Source organism: Podarcis liolepis (genome assembly GCF_965112155.1).
Source record: "Podarcis liolepis genome assembly, chromosome: 2".
In the NCBI taxonomy this organism is placed as follows: domain Eukaryota; kingdom Metazoa; phylum Chordata; class Lepidosauria; order Squamata; family Lacertidae; genus Podarcis; species Podarcis liolepis.
In genome coordinates this window covers 38,469,981-38,493,158 of record NC_139555.1, presented here as the reverse complement: position 1 = coordinate 38,493,158, position 23,178 = coordinate 38,469,981, and the positions used below count along the sequence as shown (strand labels likewise).

The window sequence follows — 23,178 nt, the reverse complement described above, 5'->3', positions numbered from 1 at the left end:
ATTCAGTTGGTCCTTTTGACATGGGTACAATGTGATGAAGCCACAATGGGTTTATTTCTTAGAACTACAGTAACTTGTCCAGTGGTACATTAAGTTTCATATGCAGTTTTTTTTTAAAAAAGGTAAAGGACCCCTGGACAGTTAAGTCCAGTCAAAGGCGACTATGGGGTTGCGGCGCTCATCTCGCTTTCAAGCTGAGGGAGGCAGCATTTGTGCACAGACAGCTTTCCAGGTCATGTGGCCAGCATGACTAAACCGCTACTGGCGCATGGAGGACCATGCCAAGTGCCAGAACACACGGAAACACCATTTACCTTCCACCACAGCGGTACCTATTTATCTACTTGCACTGGTGTGCTTTTGAACTGCTAGGTTGGCAGGAGCAGGGACAGAGCAACGGGAGCTCACTCTGTAGCGGGGATTCGAACTCCCAACCTTCTGACTGGCAAGTCCAAGAGGATCAGTGGTTTAGACCACAGCGCACAAGTAATATGTTTATTTATATATTATCAATTCAAGTATTCTCTCCACAGAGATTCTTGTGTTGTGGGTGGAATAAATGTATTTTCTGTCTCATTTATAAAGGAAAAGAATGGAAGCCAAGTTTCACCAAAAGTGTCTATTCTTGAAGTGCCTGTAAATACCCTTCTGTGGTGAGTAAGGCATTCTGATAGGACCACATTCCAAAGATTTCAAGATTTCAATTGGTTGCTTCCAGAATCGGGCTATTGTTATTTGGGCTGCTGATAATAATATTAAATTTAAATTTAAATTTGAGATTATGCAAGAGCAGAACTGGGTAGAAGGGATTCCCAAAATGAGTATACCATCGTGCAACTCCACCATGCATGAAAATATGAGCATATCTCACTACAGCCTTTCCAGCTTAGGGAATAGATGCTAGTGTTTATTTGGGCTAGACGTGATGGAGTCCAGTGCCAGCAAAATAAAATTTTAAGAGAAGCCTCCTGCAAACGAGCAGAGAAGGTTCGTAGGGACGGGTTATGCCAAATTGATTGCCATTTATTATCTGCAATTATGTTCCCTACGTTTCCCCCCCATATTTGTCCGGAGGCCTCCTATATCGCCTGCGTATTGTTCTAGAAGAATGCTATAAATTAAAGACGCAGCTCCTTTTATTTCATATATTTATTTGTTACAGAGAGACTCAAATGACATAAGAGAATGAAGGCCCTACCTCTTGCATCGCAAGTATCTTGCAAATGTGCACAATTGAATAGATTGGAACCAAGTTAATTGGGCATCATCCAGTTTCTCCATGAGCTTATGCTTAGAAATTGCTTTATCTCTAGGCAGAAGGTCTCTTATCCGATAGACGCCTTTCTCCTCAAGTTTTTAAAATTGTCCATATTCATCCTCCTGTTGGAATAATGGATGGTCCAACAGTGAAGTCAATGGTGAGGGTTTGGGGGCCAGAACTGAGTCCCATCAGCACTGCTTTAAAAAATGGGTTTTGAATTTTTCTCCACTCAGTTTGGGATAGTTTTAGGAAAGAAAATGCCCTTACTGACAGTGAAGAGGGAGAGGCCTCAATCTGTACCCATGGAATGTCATATTTCCCCCTAATCAAGGGGATTAGAGATTTAATCTGAAATGCTGCAAAGAAGAGTCCTAAATTGGGCGATCTGAGACCTCCCTTAGATCTATGCCTAAATAACATTTTGTAATTTATTCTAGATTTTTCCCCAGATGAAACAAAGAGAATTAGCTTTTGTTGCCATTTTTTAAGCAGGGATGAGAAAATATGGATGGCCAAAACCTGGGGGGAAAAATGAAAACTTCGGAAGAATAGACATTTTAACCACGGCTATCCTGCCAAGCCAACTGAGATTTAAATGTTTCCATTGTACCAATTCTTGGGAAATATCTCTGAGCAGGTTTTTATAGTTTCAGCGACTAAGCTGTTTTAGATCTGATGTTAAATTGATACAAAGATAACTAAAGCCACAATGACCAATGCTAAATTCTGCTTGTGATATTAGTTGCTCACAAGTCATTGTGGGTAGGTTAATTGGAAGAATGGCTGAAACTACCGGTACTTTATTTTGTACACAACTGTGTGATGCTTGATCACATGCACACAAATTCACAGGTACGCTTCTTATAATGTTTGGTGAAACTTAGCATGTAACACCCCCAACCAATGGCCTCATTACATGGTAACATGTTACTAGAGTTCACCAGACGTACATACTTTGGATGTACGTTTATAGCTTTGTGCTAAGCTTCATATATGCAAAAACATGCAGCCTCTGGTGTATTAAATGCTCATCCAAAGCCACCTTAAGCAACTCTATGCCCAAGTGACCACATCAATCAATCTTAAGATGGCAACTCTTTCTTATGCCAAGAACAGCAATTCCAAAAATACTTATAATAACAATATAATTTTAATTAGTTTGGCGGATTAGAATTAAATTTGCAAATACTTGTTTATAAGTATTTTACAATAGGAAACCTTATCAATCCCATTTTCTTCTCTTCCCACCCACCTATCCAAAACAGAACAGAACAGAACAGTGAGATATGAAAGCAATGCTCAGGAGGTCATTCAGCAATGACAACACCAGCAATAGCAATAGCACTCAAGAGGCCCTTGTGCCATACTCTGGCTTTCTTGAATAGCCCAGATTCTCTCCTTTAAGACCCTTGTGAAATTATTTATAGGGCATTTACTCACATAGTCTGTAGGACATCAAATATTTCTAATTATATCCAGTCATGTCAAATGACAATTATGCCTTAGCCAACTTTGCCAAACAATGCTTTACAGGGAAAGGTTAGCCAAAATGCCTTGAGTGAAGAATGGCTTGGGGGTGGGAGGACAGGGGCTGGTACTTGTGCTCATCCGAGAGTATAAAAGTGTCTAGGGCCAATTTGTGTTGTCCTTCCACAGATAGTTAATAGGTAAGTGTTGGGGGTGATTGTGGGGCTCTGGAGGGGGGGGTAGCACCCCTGAATTCCACTCATGCCAGGCCATTCCTTATGCCTTTGCCATTAGCTCAGGAGAATTGACTATGTCAAACGGGATTTCAGATATGCTCCTTTGCTTCCAGTCAGTAATTCATTGTTGGAAGACTCTTTGAAAAGTCACCAGTAAGAAGAGATTTGCACTTTTTGTTTTGCAGTACTGGCCGGTGCTGAGCCTGAGCACTATTCATTTCGTATACCAGGAGGTAAGTCTCTGATTGTACCCATTCTTGGGGAAGGGGGAAGAGGTTCAACGAAAGTCTCCTTGTGGATCTGAGCTGAGAATACAGGTGCAGTGCCCCTTGCTAATTATGTACCGCATGAAATATTTCATGGGTATTGTGTTCAGATTTTATTGCACAGTGTCCATGTTAACTGATCATGCAGTTCTGGCATATGAGGCATTACTAGCAAGTGCTCCTCCCCTCTAAGCACAAGCTAGAAGTTCCAGCTTTTAATTGCCCTCTGTGACATTATCTGATACTTCCAGAGGAAATCTAATTGCAAAATGGGCAACCGTCAAAGTGGGCAACAAGTTGGCATCCAGGACAAAGTGAATTCTCTAATGAATACCACTCTTTGGCAATGTGTACTGGAGTAGACTAGCAGAAATAACACTGTGTTTGACTGTTCCTTTATTTCAGGTTTAGTTTTGAGAAATGAAGTGAAAATCATGTCTTGCCTTCTCATTTATTTACATTATTAGTTAATATTATAACATTGGCATCTCTTAACAAATTGAACTAAAATTTTCTAACTGGGACTGCTTGAGAGCTACTTTATGATGTATATATTTAATTCCCCAAGAGCAGAATCCAAGCGGAAAGGAAAGTAATGTCTAGGGCTGAGCATGAACTTCCATCAGAATACAAAGGTTAGGATTTCTGATCCACAACCAAGAGTATACTCATCAATCAACAAGATAAGGGAGGAAAATGGAAGTTAACAGGGAGGGTGGCAGCTTAGTGTTTTGTATGAAAAGGTCCATGGTTCAATCCATGGCATCTTCAGGTAGGGTTGGGAGAGATACCTGTTTCAAATCCTGGGAAGCTGCTGTCTGTTGGTAAATATAATACTGAACTTGATGCACCAATGGTTGGGCTCCGTATGAGGCAGCTTCCTGGGTTACTGTGATGACTGGAGGCTAATTACATGGAAGCAAGCAAGGTGGAAGGGACGTGGGTGGCACTGTGGGTTAAACCACAGAGCCTAGGACTTGCTGATCAGAAGGTCGGCGGTTTGAATCCCCGCGACAGGGTGAGCTCCGGTTGCTTGGTCCCTGCTCCTGCCAACCTAGCAGTTCGAAAGCACGTCAAGTAGATAAATAGGTACCGCTCCAGCGGGAAGGTAAACGGCGTTTTTGTGCGCTGCTCTGGTTCGCCAGAAGCGGCTTAGTCATGGTGGCCACAAGACCTGGAAGCTGTACACCGGCTCCCTCGGCCAATAAAGTGAGATGAGCGCCGCAACCCCAGAGTCGGTCACGACTGAACCTAATGGTCAGGGGTCCCTTTACCTTTTTTAAGCAAGCTGGAGCTAGAAGCCAAAGAAGCATATTCAGCTAGAGGCAGGAGGATAGAACAGCTTAAAACTAGAGCAAGAAATTCAGAGGGGAAACAAATTCAATATGTTCCTAAAATCCAGTTTGTCTTGCAAACTTTCAAATTCATTTTCTAGCTGCTTGAAAGTATTGGTGCAATCATGAAAAGAAATAAAACAGAGCCATTCACGACTGAGTTGAGGTGCTGTGCCAGAGTCGGATTGGACACTAGCACCGCTCAGCGGGTGCAGTGACCCCTTCTGCTCACCAAATGTGTGGGCAGGTAGCAGTCAGCAGGAGGCCCTGAAATGGTGCTTTCTGTGGGCTGGCAAGTGGGAGGGCCTAAGTTGGCATGGGATCCATTGGATCCCATACCAGACCCACTGCTGGCGAGTGCCCACCCTCTGTCCCCCAGAGGGCCCAATACCTACACAAGCTCCACAAATGAGAGGTCATAAAAGGATGTTGACAAGATGTTGCGCCTCCCCCTGCCACTGAAGGGTAAATTCAGGGAATATGGGCTAACATTTTGATGCCAACAGGGTTGTGTAGACACAACAACAACAACAACAAAGTATGTTCATAAATGAGAAACAGTGATGCCGCAATAAACATCCACTTGGAATCACCCTTAATTATCACAATTTGGCTCTAATTCTGTTGGCATTCAACCACCTGAGTTCCGTATTAGAGGGAACAAGTGGGACTTGCAAACAAAATATTACTGTAATTTCTCTTTTAGAATGAGCACTCCATCTTAGGCTTCCAGCCAGCCATTTACTCCCAGCAGGGCATTTCACTCTTCCTCCTCCCCAACCTATTTTCTGTTCCCCTTAACAACTGACACTTAACATTCTCACTGGCTTCTTTTGGAACTTTTTGCCTCCTTAGGTTTTTCAAAAAGCTCCCCTGCCCCACTTCTGCAAATGTTGATGTTCAACCAAGCATGCTCCTACCACCTTGTTTCCAGTGGCCATCTTTGTCACTAGTCCTGTTGGCACTCACCACCTGAGCTTGCTACCGGACTGCTGTGATGATGATGAAGTTCTGTGGAGTACCATGACACAAAACCTTCTGCAAATTGTGCCAAGGTGCCCTGATCACTTCAATACAGATCCTTCACAGATGTTGGCTGCCCCATTAATTTTGATAGATCGACCAATCTATAAATTTGTTCATTTCTTTGCTTGAATGAGTGGGAAAACTTAATGTTTGTTCTGGTTTTACAACTTCTTAGCTTTGATGGATTGGCACGATCAATTTGGGGAATTTAAATAATGTGACTGTGGTCACCTAGTAGAGCACTCAGATATAGCAGGGCCAGGGTGGGAGAGTGCTAGAGTCCTGTCTAGTCAAGTTGCATGGGATCAGTTCCAATCTGCTACCTCCAAGGATGTGGACAGGCTGCTTGGATGAGTGAAACCAACCACCTGTCTCCTTGAACCTTGCCCATCCTAGCTCATAAAAGTGAGCTGGGAACGGCTGGGTGCTGGGCTCCATGGGGTGGTGAATACCTCCCTCTGTGAGGTAGTCTTTCTAGACTGGTTTAAAGAAGCAGCTATTAAGATTGAAGTTGAATCCCGGCAGGACAGAAGTACTGTTTTGGGGGGACAGAGGGTGGGCAGGTGTGGGGGGCTCCTTGGTCTTGAATGGGGTAACTGTGCCCCTGAAAGACCAAGTGCGCAACCTGGGAGTCATTTTGGATCCACAGTTGTCCATCGAGGTGCAGGTCAATTCTGTGTCCAGGGCAGCTGTCTACCAGCTCCACCTGGTACAATGGCTGACACCCTACCTGCCCACAGACTGTCTCGCCAGAGTGATGCATGCTCTGTTTTCTCCCACTTGGACTATCGCAATGTACTCTACATGGGGCTACCTTTGAAGTTGACTCGGAAACTACAACTAATCCAGAATGTGGCAGCTAGACTGGTAACCGGGAGTGGCCTCCGGGACCATATAACACTAGTCCTAAAGGACCTTCATTGGCTCCCATTGTGTTTCCGAGCAAAATTCAAAGTGTTGGTGTTGACCTTTAAAGCCCTAAACAGCCTTGGCCCAATATACCTGAAGGAGTGTTTCCACCCCCATCACTCAGCTCAGACACTGAGGTCCTCCTCTGAGGGTCTTCTGCTGGTTCCCTCACTGCAAGAAGCAAAGTCACAGGGAACAAGCTGGAGGGCCTTCTCGGTAGTGGTGCCCTCCCTGTGGAACACCCTCCTTTTAGATGTCAAGGATATAAAGAACCATACAACTTTCAGAAGACATCTGAAGGCAGCCCTGTTTCGGGAAGTTTTTTGTTTGATTTTTTTAATGTTTTAATATATTCTGTAAGACACCCAGAGTGGTGGGGGAAACTAATCATCATCATCATCATCATCATCATCACACCATAATTTCAAATATATTGAAATACTTAGAATCCATGTGCCTCCTCAACAATTTCCTCTACTTCTAAGTCATACCAATATTAGAAATGCAAAAGAATATATAAAGTGGCATTACACAGCTGCAATTCTCATGTGGGCTGTCATTCTCTGTCACAGTGTTCTCTGCTAAGCTGCAGCCATGTCTTCGGACTCAGAAATGGCAGCCTTCGGGCCAGCTGCCCCTTTTCTCCGAAAGTCAGAAAAGGAGAGAATTGAGGCTCAAAACAAGCCATTTGATGCCAAAACATCAGTTTTTGTGGTGGATCCTAAGATCTCCTTTGCAAAAGGTGTTGTCCAGAGCAAGGAGGCAGGGAAAGTCACAGTCAAGAAAGAAGGTGGAGACGTGAGTAGAGAAACACCAACTGACATTGAAAAATTAGGAATATATTTGTCCTATTCTTTATGCTCTGTGTTGAATGGTCTCTTGTTTCCTTGCAGACTGTGACAGTTAAGGATGACCAAGTCTTTCCTATGAATCCTCCCAAATTTGATAAAATTGAGGACATGGCCATGATGACCCACCTCCATGAACCTGCTGTGCTGTATAACCTCAAAGAGCGTTATGCAGCCTGGATGATCTATGTGAGAACAGTTTAACATTTACCATTGACTTCACAATACAGATTATTATTCCACAGAGAATCAGATTTACTATCCATCTTTTCTTTACAGACCTATTCAGGTCTCTTCTGTGTCACTGTCAATCCCTACAAGTGGCTGCCAGTATATAATCCTGAGGTGGTAAATGCCTACAGAGGCAAAAAGCGTCAAGAGGCACCTCCTCACATCTTCTCCATCTCTGACAATGCCTATCAGTTCATGTTAACTGGTAAGTAGGTCAACCTACCTCAAAGTGATTACAGTTACCGAGACTGAGTCAACAGCTTTTCCAGAAAGTCTCATGCACGATGGGGTTGCAGCTAAGAATTATTTCTGTAGCCATTAAAGCTCAAACGAAGGAAACCTCAACTCAACTGTCCTCTAAAACACCAAAACCTAATAGCACTGTGCCATCATTTCAGGGCATTCTTCTTTATTGCTTTGTTAACTCTTCATGAGCTTATATGTAGTTTTAGAACTATTTAATAGTTCAGTATTTTCTATAGCAGCTTGCAGTTGGAAGTAAAATGCAGAAGAGACATCAGGATTATAGTGAAGAGCAGTAAGATGTGAATTTATGGCATGCATACTGAAATAAGTGTTGGTTATGAATAATAACTGATAACAAGTCAGGTTGTTTTCATTCTTAATGGATGTATGGGACTTTAAAATGAAAAGAAATATTAGAAAGGGACCATCCAGATTCTGAACAATCATAGCCTAAAATTATCAGGCTATCCTAGTGTATTTTAAATGAATATTCCTTATTTCAATAATTGGGCTTATCCACATTTCCACTTATCCTGTGTGTCTGAGCAGTTTCCCCCTTGCCCCATTCCTTTCCCAGGGAAAACCTACTCTTTAGTGCTAAATCAGAGCAAATGTTAATCCGGAGAAAACCTGAACAGCTGTTTGCTTCAATTGAGGGCTAAAGCATGGTTTTCCCTGGAGGAAAGCAGTGGGACAAGAGGAGATGTGGATAAGCTAAGTTACAGTGTTGTTTCTTGATTTTCCTAGATCGTGAGAACCAGTCCATTCTAATCACGTAAGTATGCTTATGATTAGTATGATTCTAGTCAAAGCAAGCTTTGTGTGCAAAGCACTGTTTGACAAAGTGGTCTTTCCTTCTCTTTTTGTTGACAGTGGAGAATCTGGTGCTGGAAAGACTGTGAACACAAAACGTGTCATCCAATATTTTGCAACAATTGCTGCAGCTACTGACAAGAAGAAGGAAGAACCACAGCAAGCAAGCAAGCTAAAGGTGAGTTGTATATCTAAGAGGAAGCTAACCTTTCATTTTTGTTAACTGCTGTAGTTATAAAATACATAACTTTGCAATAACACTTTTTCAGGGAACACTAGAAGATCAAATTATCAGTGCCAACCCTTTGCTGGAGGCTTTTGGGAATGCCAAGACTGTGAGGAATGACAACTCTTCCCGTTTTGTAAGTCTTGCGTTCAGAAGTACCATATTTTTCGGCCCATAGGGCGCACCTAGTTTTTTTTGGGGGGGAATAAAGAAAAAAAATTATCTCCCCCCCAGGCACGGGGCTGGGGCAGGGGAAGCCCGAGCTTCCCCCGACCCCAGCCCCCAGAACAGGCAGCTCTCCACAAGCCGTGGGAGAGCTGCGCGAAGCCTGAAGCCTGGGGGGGGGGCTGAGCTCAGCGTGCCCCCAGGCTTCGGGGTGCAGGCAGCTCTCCAAAAGCCATGGGAGAGCTGCACAACTTCACTCAGCCCTCCCACGGCTTGCAGAGAGCTGCGCAAAGCCCGAAGCCTGGGGGGCGCTGAGTTCAGTGCACCCCCACGCTTTGGGGTGCAGGCAGCTCTCCACAAGCCGTGGGAGAGCTGTGCGACTTCGCGCAGCTCTCCCACGGCTTGCGGAAAGCTTCCTGAAGCCTGGAGAGTGAGAGGGGTCGGTGCACACCGACCCCTCTCGCTCTCCAGGCTTCAGCGAAAGCCTGCATTCACCCCGTAGGACGCACACACATTTCCTCTTCATTTTTGGAGGGGAAAAAGTGTGTCCTATAGGGCGAAAAATATGGTATGTTTAAGAGTGTGCCAGTGAGACAATTTCATTAATTAGTTTTGTGATATTTTTCCTAGCATTGGTTGAAAAGAATCAGGGCCAATGTAATGCAAGAAATAAAGTGTTAGATTTGGGCATGAGTTACCCAGCCACAAAGATCACATTAATTGCTTTAGCACTATATTTCTTCATGCTAATTCTGTCTTACACAATTATTGTGATAATAATAAATGGATTAAGAATAGTAAAGCCCTATTTAATGATAGCTAAAGATAGAAACAAGGAAATAGATTTGTTTGAGTGGGTTTTACTCTGCGTATGACATATCATTGGGTAAGTCCCCATATGTCTGCAAGATATAATAATAATAATAATAATAATAATAATAATAATAATAATAATAACAACAACAACAACAACTATTAAAAACACAATGAAAAGGAAGAACCAAAAGACCTTTGGTTTACAAGACATTGTACATATAAGACATTTATGGTTCTTCCTTTTCATTATGCTTTCTTAGTAGTGGCTGGTGTACACCATTTTTGTCCCGTCAGAAATGTATAAAATCAATAAAATGGCACTGTGCAGATAACGAAACACATGCAAAACATGGTTTAAATGTGTTGTAATTAAAATGCCATTTCCCCCCATAGGGTAAATTCATCAGAATTCACTTTGGTGCTACAGGAAAACTGGCTTCTGCAGACATTGAGACATGTAAGGAACTTTGCTAGACCATCACACAGTCTCCTTCTTTCCTTCCTTCATCTTCTTTTCCTTGTTTCCCTCCCTGACTTTTACTTAATTACCCTTAATTGTGTTGTCAGATCTCCTGGAGAAGTCCAGGGTTACTTTCCAGCTGAAAGCTGAAAGAAGCTACCACATCTTTTATCAGATCATGTCCAACAAGAAGCCAGAACTAATTGGTAAGAGGCATTTGTTATAGTGGCTGCTGCTGCTGCTGCTAAAATCTTGTGTTGATGCTTGATTATTCAATGGAGGAAAATAAATCTGTATCTTTGCTTCTCATTATTCAGAGATGCTTCTGATTACTACCAACCCATATGACTTTCACTTTGTGAGTCAGGGTGAGATCAGTGTTGCCAGTATCAATGATCAAGAAGAGCTGATGGCAACTGATGTAAGTAACTTGTAGATTGGTATATATGAAATTTGATCAGATCAGTTTTGGGCTGAATTTATTCAGCAGAAATTAGATTTCTTGGGGTGATGAACCCTTGCTACAATTTATTTGGGGGAGGGAAGCATTCTAGAAATGCTGGGGGTCAGGAGTCTTGCTAGAAATGGGAATGACAGCAGCCTCCCCTCTCCCAATCTTTCCATTAAACATAGTCTTGTTGCCTTGAGTAGTATAAGTGGCTTGCCTTTTTTTGGTCAGAATGCACCCTTGGAACAATGTCATGATGTGTGTGTGTGTGTGTGTGTACGCATGCGCGTGTCAGTGTAGGAGGCCAGCAGAGGCGGCAGTAGTGGCATCCTTCCCACATACCCTTGAATTTGCCACACGTGGCAACAGTTTTCCTTGATGCTTCCTCCCAAAATGTGCCTTGGAAAAATGGTACATCACGCTTTAGTGTTGTTTGCAGAGCATTCTCTCTGTGTGTGTGTGTGTGTGTGTGAGAGAGAGAGAGAGAGAAATAATAGGCCCCTCATGGCCAGTGAGGCAGACCACAAATACCTCACCAACAGAGTGCCTCAGAACAACACTACACCATGACATGTTGTTCCAAGTGGGGCAATGTGAGACGAAACACAGGCCTCTAATTGCCAAAAAGGGTCACTCAGATTCTTTACCTCCTTATGGAGCAGCAAATTTGAAAGGCCAGTTGCAGTCAATATTATATCAGACAGAATTTTGACTTTGATTTGGTTGATAGGAAGCCATTGACATCCTGGGTTTCACTGCTGAGGAAAAGACAGCCATTTACAAGCTAACTGGAGCTGTAATGCACTATGGGAACATGAAGTTCAAGCAGAAGCAACGTGAGGAGCAGGCTGAGCCAGATGGCACTGAAGGTATTTGGAAGACATGTGGCAGGATACTGAGATTTTCCAGAAAGAAGGGGCTTGCTCTATAGAAATTTGTATTAAAAATCCAAAACAAATTATATTATTATTGTTTATTAAATTTATATATTGCCCTTCATTCAAATTCACAGGACGGTTTATAATCATCATCATCATCATCATCATCATCATCTTTAAAAGGCCATAGGTAGTTTAATCAGCCAAAGGTCAAATGATTAACAGCAAGCGATTGAGGTGAATGCTCATTGTTATATAGCCATCCCATAAACAAATAAGAACAAATGCTCAACAAAGACCAGGCACAATCTAACCACCACATAAACTTTGTGCAAGCAAATCAGGATGAATGCTGAATACGTAGGTTGTCTGGAGAAGCCCATAATTTGTATTCCAGTGCTGATAATCTCTCTCATGTCTATGCTCAGTTGCTGACAAGGCTGCCTACCTCATGAACCTCAATTCAGCAGATCTGCTGAAAGCTTTGTGCTACCCCCGAGTCAAGGTCGGCAATGAATATGTCACCAAAGGCCAAACTGTCCAGCAGGTAAATGCCACATTAGCCAAAATGCATGGTTTGACTTAACTATCTATGATTCACTGCCTTGATAAGAGGTGAATCACATATCATTATATCAACCATTGATTTCACTAATGATTAAATCAAACATATTTCTCTGCTAACAATAGTAACTCCTGCTGTTATCTTGTCTTCTTAGGTGTACAACAATGTAGGTGCTCTTGCAAAAGCAGTCTATGAAAAGATGTTCTTGTGGATGGTCATTCGTATCAACCAGCAGCTGGATACCAAGCAAGCCAGACAATACTTCATTGGTGTGCTGGACATTGCAGGCTTTGAGATTTTCGATGTAAGGAAATAGGGAGAAATTAAAAAATAATAATTGTAAAGTGTTAGGATATTTCCGTTCCACCTTAAAAGGGAACAGGCTTTGTGAGTCACATTTCCTGTTCACAGGTTTTATGTTTCCTATTGCTTTCGTTTTCTCTCTGTGTCTGACAACCTTGCCATTCTGGTCTGTTTCAAACCCTCAACCATCATGGACTGTGAGACTGGCAAGAGGACATGCAAAATGTCCTCTTTGCCTTTCCTGATGACACAGACGCTCCTCTTGAAGGAAATCTCAAGAGAGAAACAGTGTTTTGTATCGGCCAGTTCAAAACTGTATTACATACTGAAGTGTGACTCTGGCAGCTGAAACATTTCAACTGATACAAGTTGCCATTCATTGAAAACATGCAGCATTTTCCTATACTGTACTATAAAATGTGTAATTAATTGTAATTAATCTCAAAGAAAAGGCACATCTAAACTGATGCCTTCAAAGTGTTTCAGCATGCAGCACAATACTAGAAGCCACATACCATGCAGGAACTGAAACACTCAGAGGATTGAACTGAACCATACAAATGCAAAGACTAAATGAGGCTGAGAAAAAGAACCCATACAAGTCTAGTTCTGTGGGCAAATGCCTGAAGGAGAGGAAAGAAAAGTGTCAAGCTGCTGTAGGGCTGTTTCATGTTACTGAAAATGTTTCTTGTTTTTCTGTAGTACAACAGCCTGGAGCAGCTGTGCATCAACTTCACTAATGAGAAACTGCAACAGTTTTTCAACCATCACATGTTTGTGCTGGAGCAAGAGGAGTACAAGAAAGAAGGAATTGAATGGGAGTTCATTGACTTTGGAATGGATCTGGCTGCCTGCATTGAACTCATTGAGAAGGTATCTTTCGCAGTGTGAATACTTGGTATGCTCTGAAATGTTGAAGTTACATAGGAGAACATGCATGCAATTTGCAGTCCTTTCTTAAGTGCACCCCAGCAGAGGGGTTGCAGGAAACTCCAGTGTATTGAACATTGTACCATGAAAGGAAGTGGGTTGGATGTGGCAGGTGATTGGATCCTGCCCAAAGAATCGTATACTAAATCTTCACATTTCTAGACTCTGGGGCCTTCCATGCATTCTTGTTTCATGCAATAATCATGCAATCGTAACTGAATTTATTGAACAGGATGTAGATATAGTGCCAATTTAGTAGCACTTGGTTGCATTGAATCAAATTTCCCCACAACTGTATAAAAAAAAATGATTTTTCTAGACCAGCCTATTTATTTCTATAGCATCAAGTGTGTCCATGGCGCTTCAAAGAACAGGCCTGGCAGCCCTACTCTAAGGAGTTTACAATCTAAAAGCAGACACAAGGGAAACAACAGAAGGTGGGGAAGGGAAATGGAGACAGGTGCAAGCAGAGGAAGACTATATTACTGTTACTCATACTTTAGCTTTTTAACGGTATGGCATTGTCAACAGAGGCTTGTTCTAAAGCAGGTGTGGGGAACCTGTGGCCCTTCTGATGTTGCTGGATTCCCGCTGTCATCAACCCCAGCCAGTATGGCCAAAGGTCAGAGATGATGGGAGCTGTAGTCTAAGAGCAACTGGAGGGCAATAGGTTGCCCTTCCCTGTTCCAAAGGTTTCATGGGCATGATAGCAATGGGCCAGAAATACTCAGGTGGCTTCTTTCATAGGGAATATTGTTCAAGAATAAATAGAAATAGGGTATACACTCTCTCATAGTAGATATTTGCTGAGATTACCCAGCAGGATATATTATGGAACATGTCTATACATATGTACCTTTTTGGTTGTAAGAATTAGTTGATCTGCATCTGGTATAAACCTGTATTCCAGGTTTTAATGGGACTTGTGCTTGCATATTTGAACTCAGTTCCTTCTCAACTTCTCTGCTCCAACAGAAAATTCTTCATGCTTTCCCAAAGGCAAGTGTTTCCAAAAGCTGACTAAGCAATCTCTTTATTATTGTTATTCCTTCCAGCCAATGGGCATTTTCTCCATCCTGGAAGAGGAGTGCATGTTTCCTAAGGCAACTGACACTTCTTTCAAGAACAAGCTCTATGACCAGCATCTTGGAAAATCTGCTAACTTCCAGAAACCTAAGCCTGTCAAAGGCAAGGCTGAAGCCCACTTTGCCCTGGTGCACTATGCCGGCACGGTGGACTACAATATCACTGGCTGGCTGGAGAAGAACAAAGACCCTTTGAATGATACGGTGGTGGGTCTGTATCAGAAATCATCCATGAAGACTCTAGCTTTCCTGTTTGCTGATCGTCCTGTAGATGCTGGTAATGGCTTTATAATCAACCCTCTGACTAATGTATATATAAAGAAACATTTATTCTAATATAAAAGTATTATTCAATAAATCTAAGGTCCCTTTAATATTTTTTCATGTTAATTTTAGATGGTGGTGGCGGCGGCGGCAGTGGTGGCAAGAAAGCTGCTAAGAAGAAGGGGTCTTCCTTCCAGACTGTGTCTGCTCTTTTCAGGGTATAGTATAATCTTTATAACTCTTTTCAGTGTGTGAATTTAAAAGTGCTTTATGAAATGCCTGTATTTGTCAGTATTTGTGTACCAAACCATTTTGGATCTTCTGAGAGATATGCTGAATCTAACTGAATTCATGGAATAGTCTTCTTTTCAAAAAATATTGCCACAGATTTAAAATACATGCCCACATCCTTCCACATAATTCAAATATGAACAGAGTTGAGTATGTAAAATATCCTTGACTGCTCTAAGTCTCTAAAAAGAGGGGATCAGTATTGAATACAAAGGCAAATAAATCTTTATTGAAATGCTTCATGTGTTACTTTGCCTAAACGATGTGTCTGCATACTGCTGTGATATTTATTAAAGGAAGAAATATGGAATGTGGCCCTCCAGGTGTTGCTGGACTAAAACTTCCATCATCCCTGAGCACTAGCCATACTGGTGGGGATGATGGAAACTGGGAGTTCAACAACATTTGGAAATTTACAGGTTCCCTACCAGGGGGACTAAGGATTAATTCCAAAGAAGCAGTATACACTTAAGGGAGCTCCTGTCTTAAACAGCATACAGATAGTACTTTATTTAATGGTATGCTCCTAATGTCAAAGAGATAAGCTGCTATTAAACCTGAACAGCAACTTGTTTAACAGCCCAAACATCAAAAGCAAGCATTGACAGTGGATATTAGGAGCTTGAAACAACCTGATTTTTTTTTATCTCTGTTACATTTGATGGTGCTTCCCCACCCCTATTTGCATGCACTTGTCTCCTCTGCATGCAAACATCCCTTCTTTGGACTTTTGCACAAAATATCTGCTTCTGGTCCTACAGGAGAACTTAAACAAACTGATGTCCAATCTGAGAAGCACTCATCCCCACTTTGTGCGCTGCATTATTCCCAATGAAACAAAAACACCTGGTAAGGCATACAAATAAACAAATAAAGCAGATGTTACTGTATTTTTAGCAACCAACTATCACACAATTTCAGTGGGAAAAGCCCATTTAGTTTCGTATTAAGCATTAATCCAAGTCTTGCACAACATGCAAACTTTGAGAAAAGTATAATGCAAAGCAACACAATGGATCAGTTTGGTTTTCACTTGGCATGCGCGGGAAAAGGAAAACTGCTAGCGAGACATTTCACAAGTACGCCATTAAATTTTCCTTTCATTAAAATTTGATTGCTTTTTCAAAGCCTGTTCTGATCATGGTTTAATTTGTCATGTTTGGATTTCCTTTTGAATTTTAAAAGTAATAGTAGAATATGTTTAGCTTGTAGTTCTAAATACATTCTCCTCTCCATGAAAAATGTGTAAAGTTCCCCACACTGTTGATTATTTATATGAACATACCAAAGCAGTCTAAAGAATGCTCCTGTGTTCCATGAGGGAAAGCATATTTAACTGAGCTTGTGTAAAAGAAGGCTTAGTTTTCTGTGCCTCAGGTGTTCAAAATATTGAGAAATCTGAACATGAATAAATACATATAAATGCAACAGCATTTGCCCTTACAAAATAGTGCTAATTCCTTTTTGATTTTTTCAAAAGGTGCAATGGAACATGAACTTGTACTGCATCAACTGAGGTGTAATGGTGTGCTGGAAGGCATCCGCATTTGCCGAAAGGGATTCCCTAGTAGGATCGTTTATGCTGATTTCAAACAGAGGTTAGTTTGGCCCTCCTATAGAGCTCCATTCTGTACATTTCACATTCTCATATGCTTTCTTGACTTTATAAAAACAACAACCCTTCATCATAAATTCAGTTAACAGCAAGATTATATTTATTCAGCGTTGATGAATATCCCAGACTAGATAACTCCTTTGAATAAGTGTTGTTTTCTCAACATGCTTTGAATGTTTTCAGAGATCAACAAGTATTTTTTAATAATTCATTTTTACTCAATCATTCCTTGACAAGTTTTTGGAAACTAATAACCACAACAAATTGCTATTCATGAAACTAGTGAATTTAATGGCAAGACACCAGCATCTTCTGTTTTCTCCAACAGATACAAGGTTTTAAATGCAAGTGCTATTCCAGAAGGCCAGTTCATTGATAGCAAGAAAGCATCTGAAAAGCTTCTTGGATCTATTGATATTGACCACACCCAGTATAGATTTGGACATACCAAGGTATAAACTGTCACCGATGCAAATACATTTTCTTTAATTAGTACAAGGTTGCATTTGTGACATTCTGCAACCTTTCTTTTCTCCAGGTGTTCTTCAAAGCTGGCCTTTTGGGTCTTCTGGAAGAGATGAGAGATGACAAGCTGGCTCATCTGATAACACGTACACAGGCTATGTGTCGTGGCTTCTTAGCAAGGACAGAGTACCAGAAAATGTTGGAAAGGAGGTATAGCCCTCACAATTATTTAGAAAAGCACTGTCAGAAGGCCTGATTTGGTTGCCCTGCTCTACATGCCATTTAATATGAATCTTAACTTTGTTGACAGAGAGGCCATCTTTACTATTCAATACAATGTCCGTTCATTCATGAACGTCAAGCACTGGCCCTGGATGAAGTTATATTTCAAGATCAAGCCCTTGCTAAAGAGTGCTGAATCAGAGAAAGAGATGGCCACCATGAAAGAAGAGTTTCAGAAAACTAAAGAAGAGCTTGCCAAGTCAGAGGCAAAACGAAAGGAACTTGAAGAAAAAATGGTGTCTCTGATCCAAGAGAAGAATGACTTGCAGCTCCAAGTCCAGTCTGTAAGTGTTATTGGTGCCATTAATTTGATTTTATTCTTGATAAAATTTAGGTAGAGGAATGTACACATTGTAGGGAAAGTACACTGTAAATATTTGGGGTTATTTAGGCTATTCCCAAAATATGGCGCTGTGTGGGTGGGTGTACACCATACAATCTGGCACTGAGTATAATATATAAGACACTATGAAGACTGCATTTTATTCATGAATACACATAGGTAGGTCTAGCATACAGCTTTTTGTTTTCACACCAACATTTATATTGGATAGTTTATTTGTCCATATAAATGGAAAATCCTTTCTGAAATGTTTTTAGGACACATTCTGCCCAGTTTATTTATACCTACTGTGTGAAAGACTGAGAGAAAGGCAGTGGGGAAGCTGACGTTGTGATTACAATTATGTAATATAAAAAACACTCATGGAAGGAAAACAGCATTGATGATCATTTGGCAACACTTTGCAACTTGTTTCTTGAGTCTGGAAAATATTAGTAAAGTCACCAGCAAATGCTACTGTCTGAGGAAACATTACAGTTGCTTAGACATGATAGGAAAATGAATTTAATTCACTTATACAAATACAATTTCTATACAATTAATCACAGATTAATATAGATTAAAATTTTCAGAACACAGATTACATTCAGTAGGAAAATCTACCCAGAAATCCTACTGAAATCCTACAGAAATGAAACATGGATTATTCTCTGGAACATTACCAGTACTGTTATTCGCATTTAGAAAGTGAAAATACTGGAAAGACATTCCTTTTACATGCTACATTCCCCCCCCCCCCAGGAAGCTGATGGCTTGGCAGATGCAGAGGAGAGATGTGACCAGCTGATCAAAACCAAAATTCAGCTGGAAGCTAAAATTAAGGAGCTGACTGAACGGGCAGAGGATGAGGAGGAAATGAATGCTGAGCTGACAGCCAAAAAGAGGAAACTGGAAGATGAATGCTCAGAGCTGAAGAAAGACATTGATGATCTGGAGTTAACACTGGCCAAGGTGGAAAAGGAGAAGCATGCCACAGAAAACAAGGTAATGGTCACAATGTGATCAGCTCTGCAACCTATAGTCAGAATGTTGTATTATCATTCCACGGTGGAATGATACATTGAATCTGTTTGTTCATTTCTAAAAGGTGAAAAACCTCACTGAAGAGATGGCAGTCTTGGATGAGACCATTGCCAAACTGACCAAGGAAAAGAAAGCCCTCCAAGAGGCCCATCAACAGACCTTGGATGACCTGCAGGCAGAGGAGGACAAAGTCAATACTCTGACCAAAGCAAAGACCAAGCTGGAGCAGCAAGTGGACGATGTAAGCACCATCACATGCAAAAGAATAACTGTGGGGTAAAGGTAGTATTAGAGTGACAAAGTCTTTGTCCCTTCTTTGTCTTTAGCTTGAAGGGTCCCTGGAGCAAGAAAAGAAGATACGCATGGACCTGGAGAGAGCCAAGAGGAAGCTTGAAGGTGATCTGAAGCTGTCCCAAGAATCCTTAATGGATTTGGAAAATGATAAGCAGCAGCTGGATGAAAAGCTGAAGAAGTAAGTAAGGTTTGCTTCTGGAAGACCTTTTAGGAGGTCTCTATAGAACCCAACTATTACTATTTGATTTGGACTCAAAAAATCCTTGTGTTCTGTTGTGAAAAGGAAAGAATTTGAAATCAGCCAGTTCCAAAGCAAAATTGAAGATGAGCAGGCCTTGGGCTTACAACTTCAGAAGAAGATAAAGGAGTTACAGGCAAGTCAAGCATATATCAGATCCATTGTGACTATGAAAACTACTTCCTCTGAGAATATATTGTGAGTGTTAATGGCTGCTTCTCTTTCTCTAGGCCCGTATTGAGGAACTGGAGGAGGAGATTGAGGCTGAGCGTGCATCTCGGGCCAAAGCAGAGAAGCAGCGGGCTGATCTCTCCAGAGAACTTGAAGAGATCAGTGAGCGTCTGGAGGAAGCTGGTGGGGCAACCGCAGCTCAGATTGAGATGAACAAGAAACGTGAGGCAGAATTCCAGAAAATGCGCAGGGACCTTGAAGAGGCCACTCTGCAAAATGAAGCCACAACAGCTGCTCTCCGCAAGAAGCATGCAGACAGTGCAGCTGAACTTGGGGAACAAATTGATAACCTGCAACGTGTGAAACAGAAGCTGGAGAAGGAGAAGAGTGAGCTGAAGATGGAGATTGATGACCTTGCTAGTAATTTGGAATCTGTCTCCAAAGGCAAGGTATCATACAGCAATTTCAGTATATATATCTGTTGCAATCACAAAATATACATATTGGATTTACATTTCTGTAGCTTTATACAGGATTGGAGTGAGGTAATTGTAATTTTAAAAGAATTTCAACTTCTGTGGGGAAAAAAGAAAAGTAATTTTTATTACATATATATGTAGTGGATTGGAGTTACTCGTGCATAAATTGTCCCCGTTAGGGAGCTTAACTGCCTGGGTTAAACCGTCCTGACTGCACAGCCCATCTCAGCGTGGCTGCCTCAGTCGCTAGGAGAATCTGTCTGTGGGCGTTTCTTAAACCTTTTCCAGCATAAAAGCTGTTTGACCCCCAGTCGTCTCCGCCTCTTAACTGCTCGGGAGTCTTCTGTGCAGGGAGGGCGTGGGTAGTGGAGAACCAGTGCTCTCCTCTCTGATGTCCAGGGAAGAATCCAGGAGCTCTTCCCCCTCTTCTCCCATTTGCCCTCCTGGATCCTTGGTGTTACGCTGATTTCCTTCCCCCTCTACCAAGCTGCGTCTCCCCCTGGTGCTGGTACCTTCTCCTGCAGAATCGGGGAGCCTCTCCTTCTCCTTTCGCTCTGATGTCAGTTTCCTGACAATATATATATTCCTCATTTCCCCCCCTTAAATAATGCATCACTTATTCAGGACTCCTTATTACATATTATTTTTCGTTATTCAAGACATTCCCCATTCTTCAGTGTTATAGTGTTATATGCTTCTGGACTTCATTGTGGCTCTAAAACATATATGAAGCGTCCATTCTGAAGACTACAAAGTGTTACAATATGCAAAGTACAATGGTGTTAGTTAATATGGTTCTTTCACTGTACACCTATAGGCTAATTTTGAAAAGATGTGCCGCACCCTAGAAGATCAGCTTAGCGAGCTTAAAACAAAAGAAGAAGAGCATCAACGTTCCATTAATGACCTGAATGCTCAAAGAGCTCGTTTGCAGACAGAATCTGGTAAGATGCTTAAACAAATTTCTAAAATGCTGGAGATATTTGTGAGAAGGACATGGCTTGTTCTGCAAAAATACAACTATGGGTGATATTTCCCATCCCGTCCCCAATTCAGCGGGAGTGGTGGTTGTAGCTCGGTTTGGTGGTTGCATGGAGAGATGGTGCTCCAGCTTTTGCAGGATAGGAAGGGTGATTTCCGGCCTCTCACAGATGGGCTGAAGCCAGGAGAGCCTGCAAGGCTTCAGGAGCCAATCGGTGCATGAGCTGGGCTCCTGAGAGGTGGGGCCTTGGAGCAGCCCTGGGGGAAGACTTCACCCTACCAGGTCCACTCCAGATAAATAAAAGGCGATGCATGGTGCAGGGCCCAGGAAAAATTGGCCATTTCTTCCCACTACTTCATAGCAATCTTGAAGGTAGAACAACCTTGAAGGTGGAAAGAGGCATTGGGCTGGATCAGGGATCCCCTTAGATGGGGATGCCCTTAAGAGTCCTTAAAGGGCAGCACTTCCCATCCAGATACCTAATTCAGGGGCTGAAGAACCACACCTATGGAAATTAAAACACTTAAGTCCATAGATTTCAGCAGGTCTTCTCTTATTATAACTAATATTGAATATCACCTTCACTTTTTTACTACTTAATATGTCTACTGTGAACACCATCATTGTACCAAATAATTGCCAAAACCTATGCAAAAATGATTAAATCTTGGAGATTTCAGATATTAATTTTAATATAATTTGTCAATTTACTTATGTTAAATTATGTTATATATTCTCTACTTCAGGTGAACTCTCACGACAGGTAGATGAAAAAGATGCTTTGATTTCCCAGCTTTCCAGAGGCAAGCAAGCTTTTACTCAACAAATTGAAGAACTGAAGAGACAACTTGAGGAAGAGATAAAGGTGAAAATTTGGAATCAAGAATTTATTTTATCGTCTGTTATAATGCCAGAAACACTGGGCAGCTTTTTTGTCACAGATTCACTACTGCAAGAATTGCCTCACCTGCATAATTATTTATGTTTTATACATCTCATTCTCTGTGTGCTTACTTCATCTTGTGGACTGGCAATTGTATGTGCTGAAGCCCACTCCGAATATTTACATAATCTACAATTCTATGTTAATTCTATAGGCCAAGAATGCACTGGCCCATGGTTTACAATCTGCAAGACATGACTGTGACCTTCTTCGGGAACAATATGAAGAAGAACAGGAAGCCAAGGCTGAGCTTCAGCGTGCCCTGTCCAAGGCAAACAGTGAGGTTGCTCAATGGAGAACTAAATACGAAACTGATGCCATTCAGCGGACTGAGGAACTGGAAGAAGCCAAGTATGTGCAATGATGTGCTTAAAAGGGTGTTAGGAAATACCAAACAAATAGTTGTGAGAGAAGAATTAGAGAACTCCCTCCATTAACTGGAGCACCATTTATAGGTGGAGGACCAGAACAATTAACAGAAAGGACACATTATTATTATCTGGGCTTAGCCTGAGTATGAGATAGTTCTGTGAATTTATACAGTGGTCTATGGTGTTATTCAACACTGCATATCATCATGTTTATCTTAAATCTTCATGTTTCCTGAAGAGAGGTTTGGGTTTTTTTTGTAATCTAATGAAACAGCTGCATACAGCTGAATCTAATAGCTCCTCAATGGTTTTGGCAATGGTTTTGGCAATGTTCACGGTATTTTCAGATGCAGCAGGAAGATGACAATATTTTTTAATGTAGACTGAATTAGAGAAAGCAAGTTATATTTTTATCAGAATCAGTGTACACATTGGTTTATGCTAGGCTCAGAGTAGGGATGTACTGCAATTTTACATGAGTCACATTTTCACTGGAGCAGAGGCAGAGTCGCTTGATCATGAGCATCTATGACAATTTCCAAGTCGATAACTGCATTCTGAGGTGTGTGTGTCCCCCAATATTTGTGGAACCTCTTCCTGCCACTGCTGCAGAAAGAATGAGTGAATGTAGTGAATCAAATTCCACAACCAATTTCTTTGTTTCTTTGTTAGATGTGCTTTCTCACAAAGTCAACGTAAATTGTGCTCACAAATTCCTTGGGAAAGAAAAAATCACCAACATCAATTCTGCAATAAATTATTTTAGGTTAAGTTGCAAGGCATTTAATGAATTGAATGACTTAAGCCAATTTTGCACAAGGACATTTTGAAAACAATTGAAAGCAAAAAATTTCAGCAACTTGTATCCCTAGCTTAGAGTGGTAGTGAGACATGATTACATTAT

At 41.5% G+C, this 23,178-nt stretch overlaps 1 protein-coding gene and 1 long non-coding RNA gene across 5 annotated transcripts in view; one reads left to right on the top strand and one right to left on the bottom strand.

The window, feature by feature from the left end:
• The window catches only part of LOC310699598, a 187,531-nt gene that overhangs the window by 94,413 nt on the left and 69,940 nt on the right, over positions 1-23,178 (bottom strand). The window lies entirely within an intron of this gene.
• LOC310699503 (myosin-1B) overlaps positions 2,712-23,178 on the top strand; it is a 91,792-nt gene continuing 71,325 nt past the window's right edge. Inside the window, exons 1-30 of one of the 4 annotated variants that reach the window (XM_083487423.1) lie at positions 2,712-2,928; positions 3,150-3,197; positions 7,072-7,297; positions 7,393-7,536; positions 7,627-7,783; positions 8,572-8,599; positions 8,698-8,815; positions 8,907-8,999; positions 10,238-10,301; positions 10,412-10,510; positions 10,622-10,725; positions 11,483-11,621; positions 12,059-12,177; positions 12,350-12,499; positions 13,201-13,371; positions 14,484-14,790; positions 14,910-14,995; positions 15,830-15,917; positions 16,549-16,666; positions 17,012-17,135; positions 17,222-17,358; positions 17,459-17,714; positions 18,515-18,757; positions 18,861-19,037; positions 19,123-19,268; positions 19,374-19,464; positions 19,559-19,948; positions 20,796-20,922; positions 21,707-21,825; positions 22,058-22,254. In XM_083487423.1, coding sequence (XP_083343549.1) covers positions 7,094-7,297; positions 7,393-7,536; positions 7,627-7,783; positions 8,572-8,599; positions 8,698-8,815; positions 8,907-8,999; positions 10,238-10,301; positions 10,412-10,510; positions 10,622-10,725; positions 11,483-11,621; positions 12,059-12,177; positions 12,350-12,499; positions 13,201-13,371; positions 14,484-14,790; positions 14,910-14,995; positions 15,830-15,917; positions 16,549-16,666; positions 17,012-17,135; positions 17,222-17,358; positions 17,459-17,714; positions 18,515-18,757; positions 18,861-19,037; positions 19,123-19,268; positions 19,374-19,464; positions 19,559-19,948; positions 20,796-20,922; positions 21,707-21,825; positions 22,058-22,254 — 4,196 coding nt within the window. In that variant the 5' untranslated portion in view covers positions 2,712-2,928; positions 3,150-3,197; positions 7,072-7,093. Of the gene's footprint in view, positions 2,929-3,149; positions 3,282-7,071; positions 7,298-7,392; positions 7,537-7,626; positions 7,808-8,571; positions 8,600-8,697; positions 8,816-8,906; positions 9,000-10,237; positions 10,302-10,411; positions 10,511-10,621; positions 10,726-11,482; positions 11,622-12,058; positions 12,178-12,349; positions 12,500-13,200; positions 13,372-14,483; positions 14,791-14,909; positions 14,996-15,829; positions 15,918-16,548; positions 16,667-17,011; positions 17,136-17,221; positions 17,359-17,458; positions 17,715-18,514; positions 18,758-18,860; positions 19,038-19,122; positions 19,269-19,373; positions 19,465-19,558; positions 19,949-20,795; positions 20,923-21,706; positions 21,826-22,057; positions 22,255-23,178 lie in introns of all 4 variants that reach the window. The other 3 variants (XM_083487424.1, XM_083487428.1, XM_083487429.1) reach the window with 3 other exon arrangements.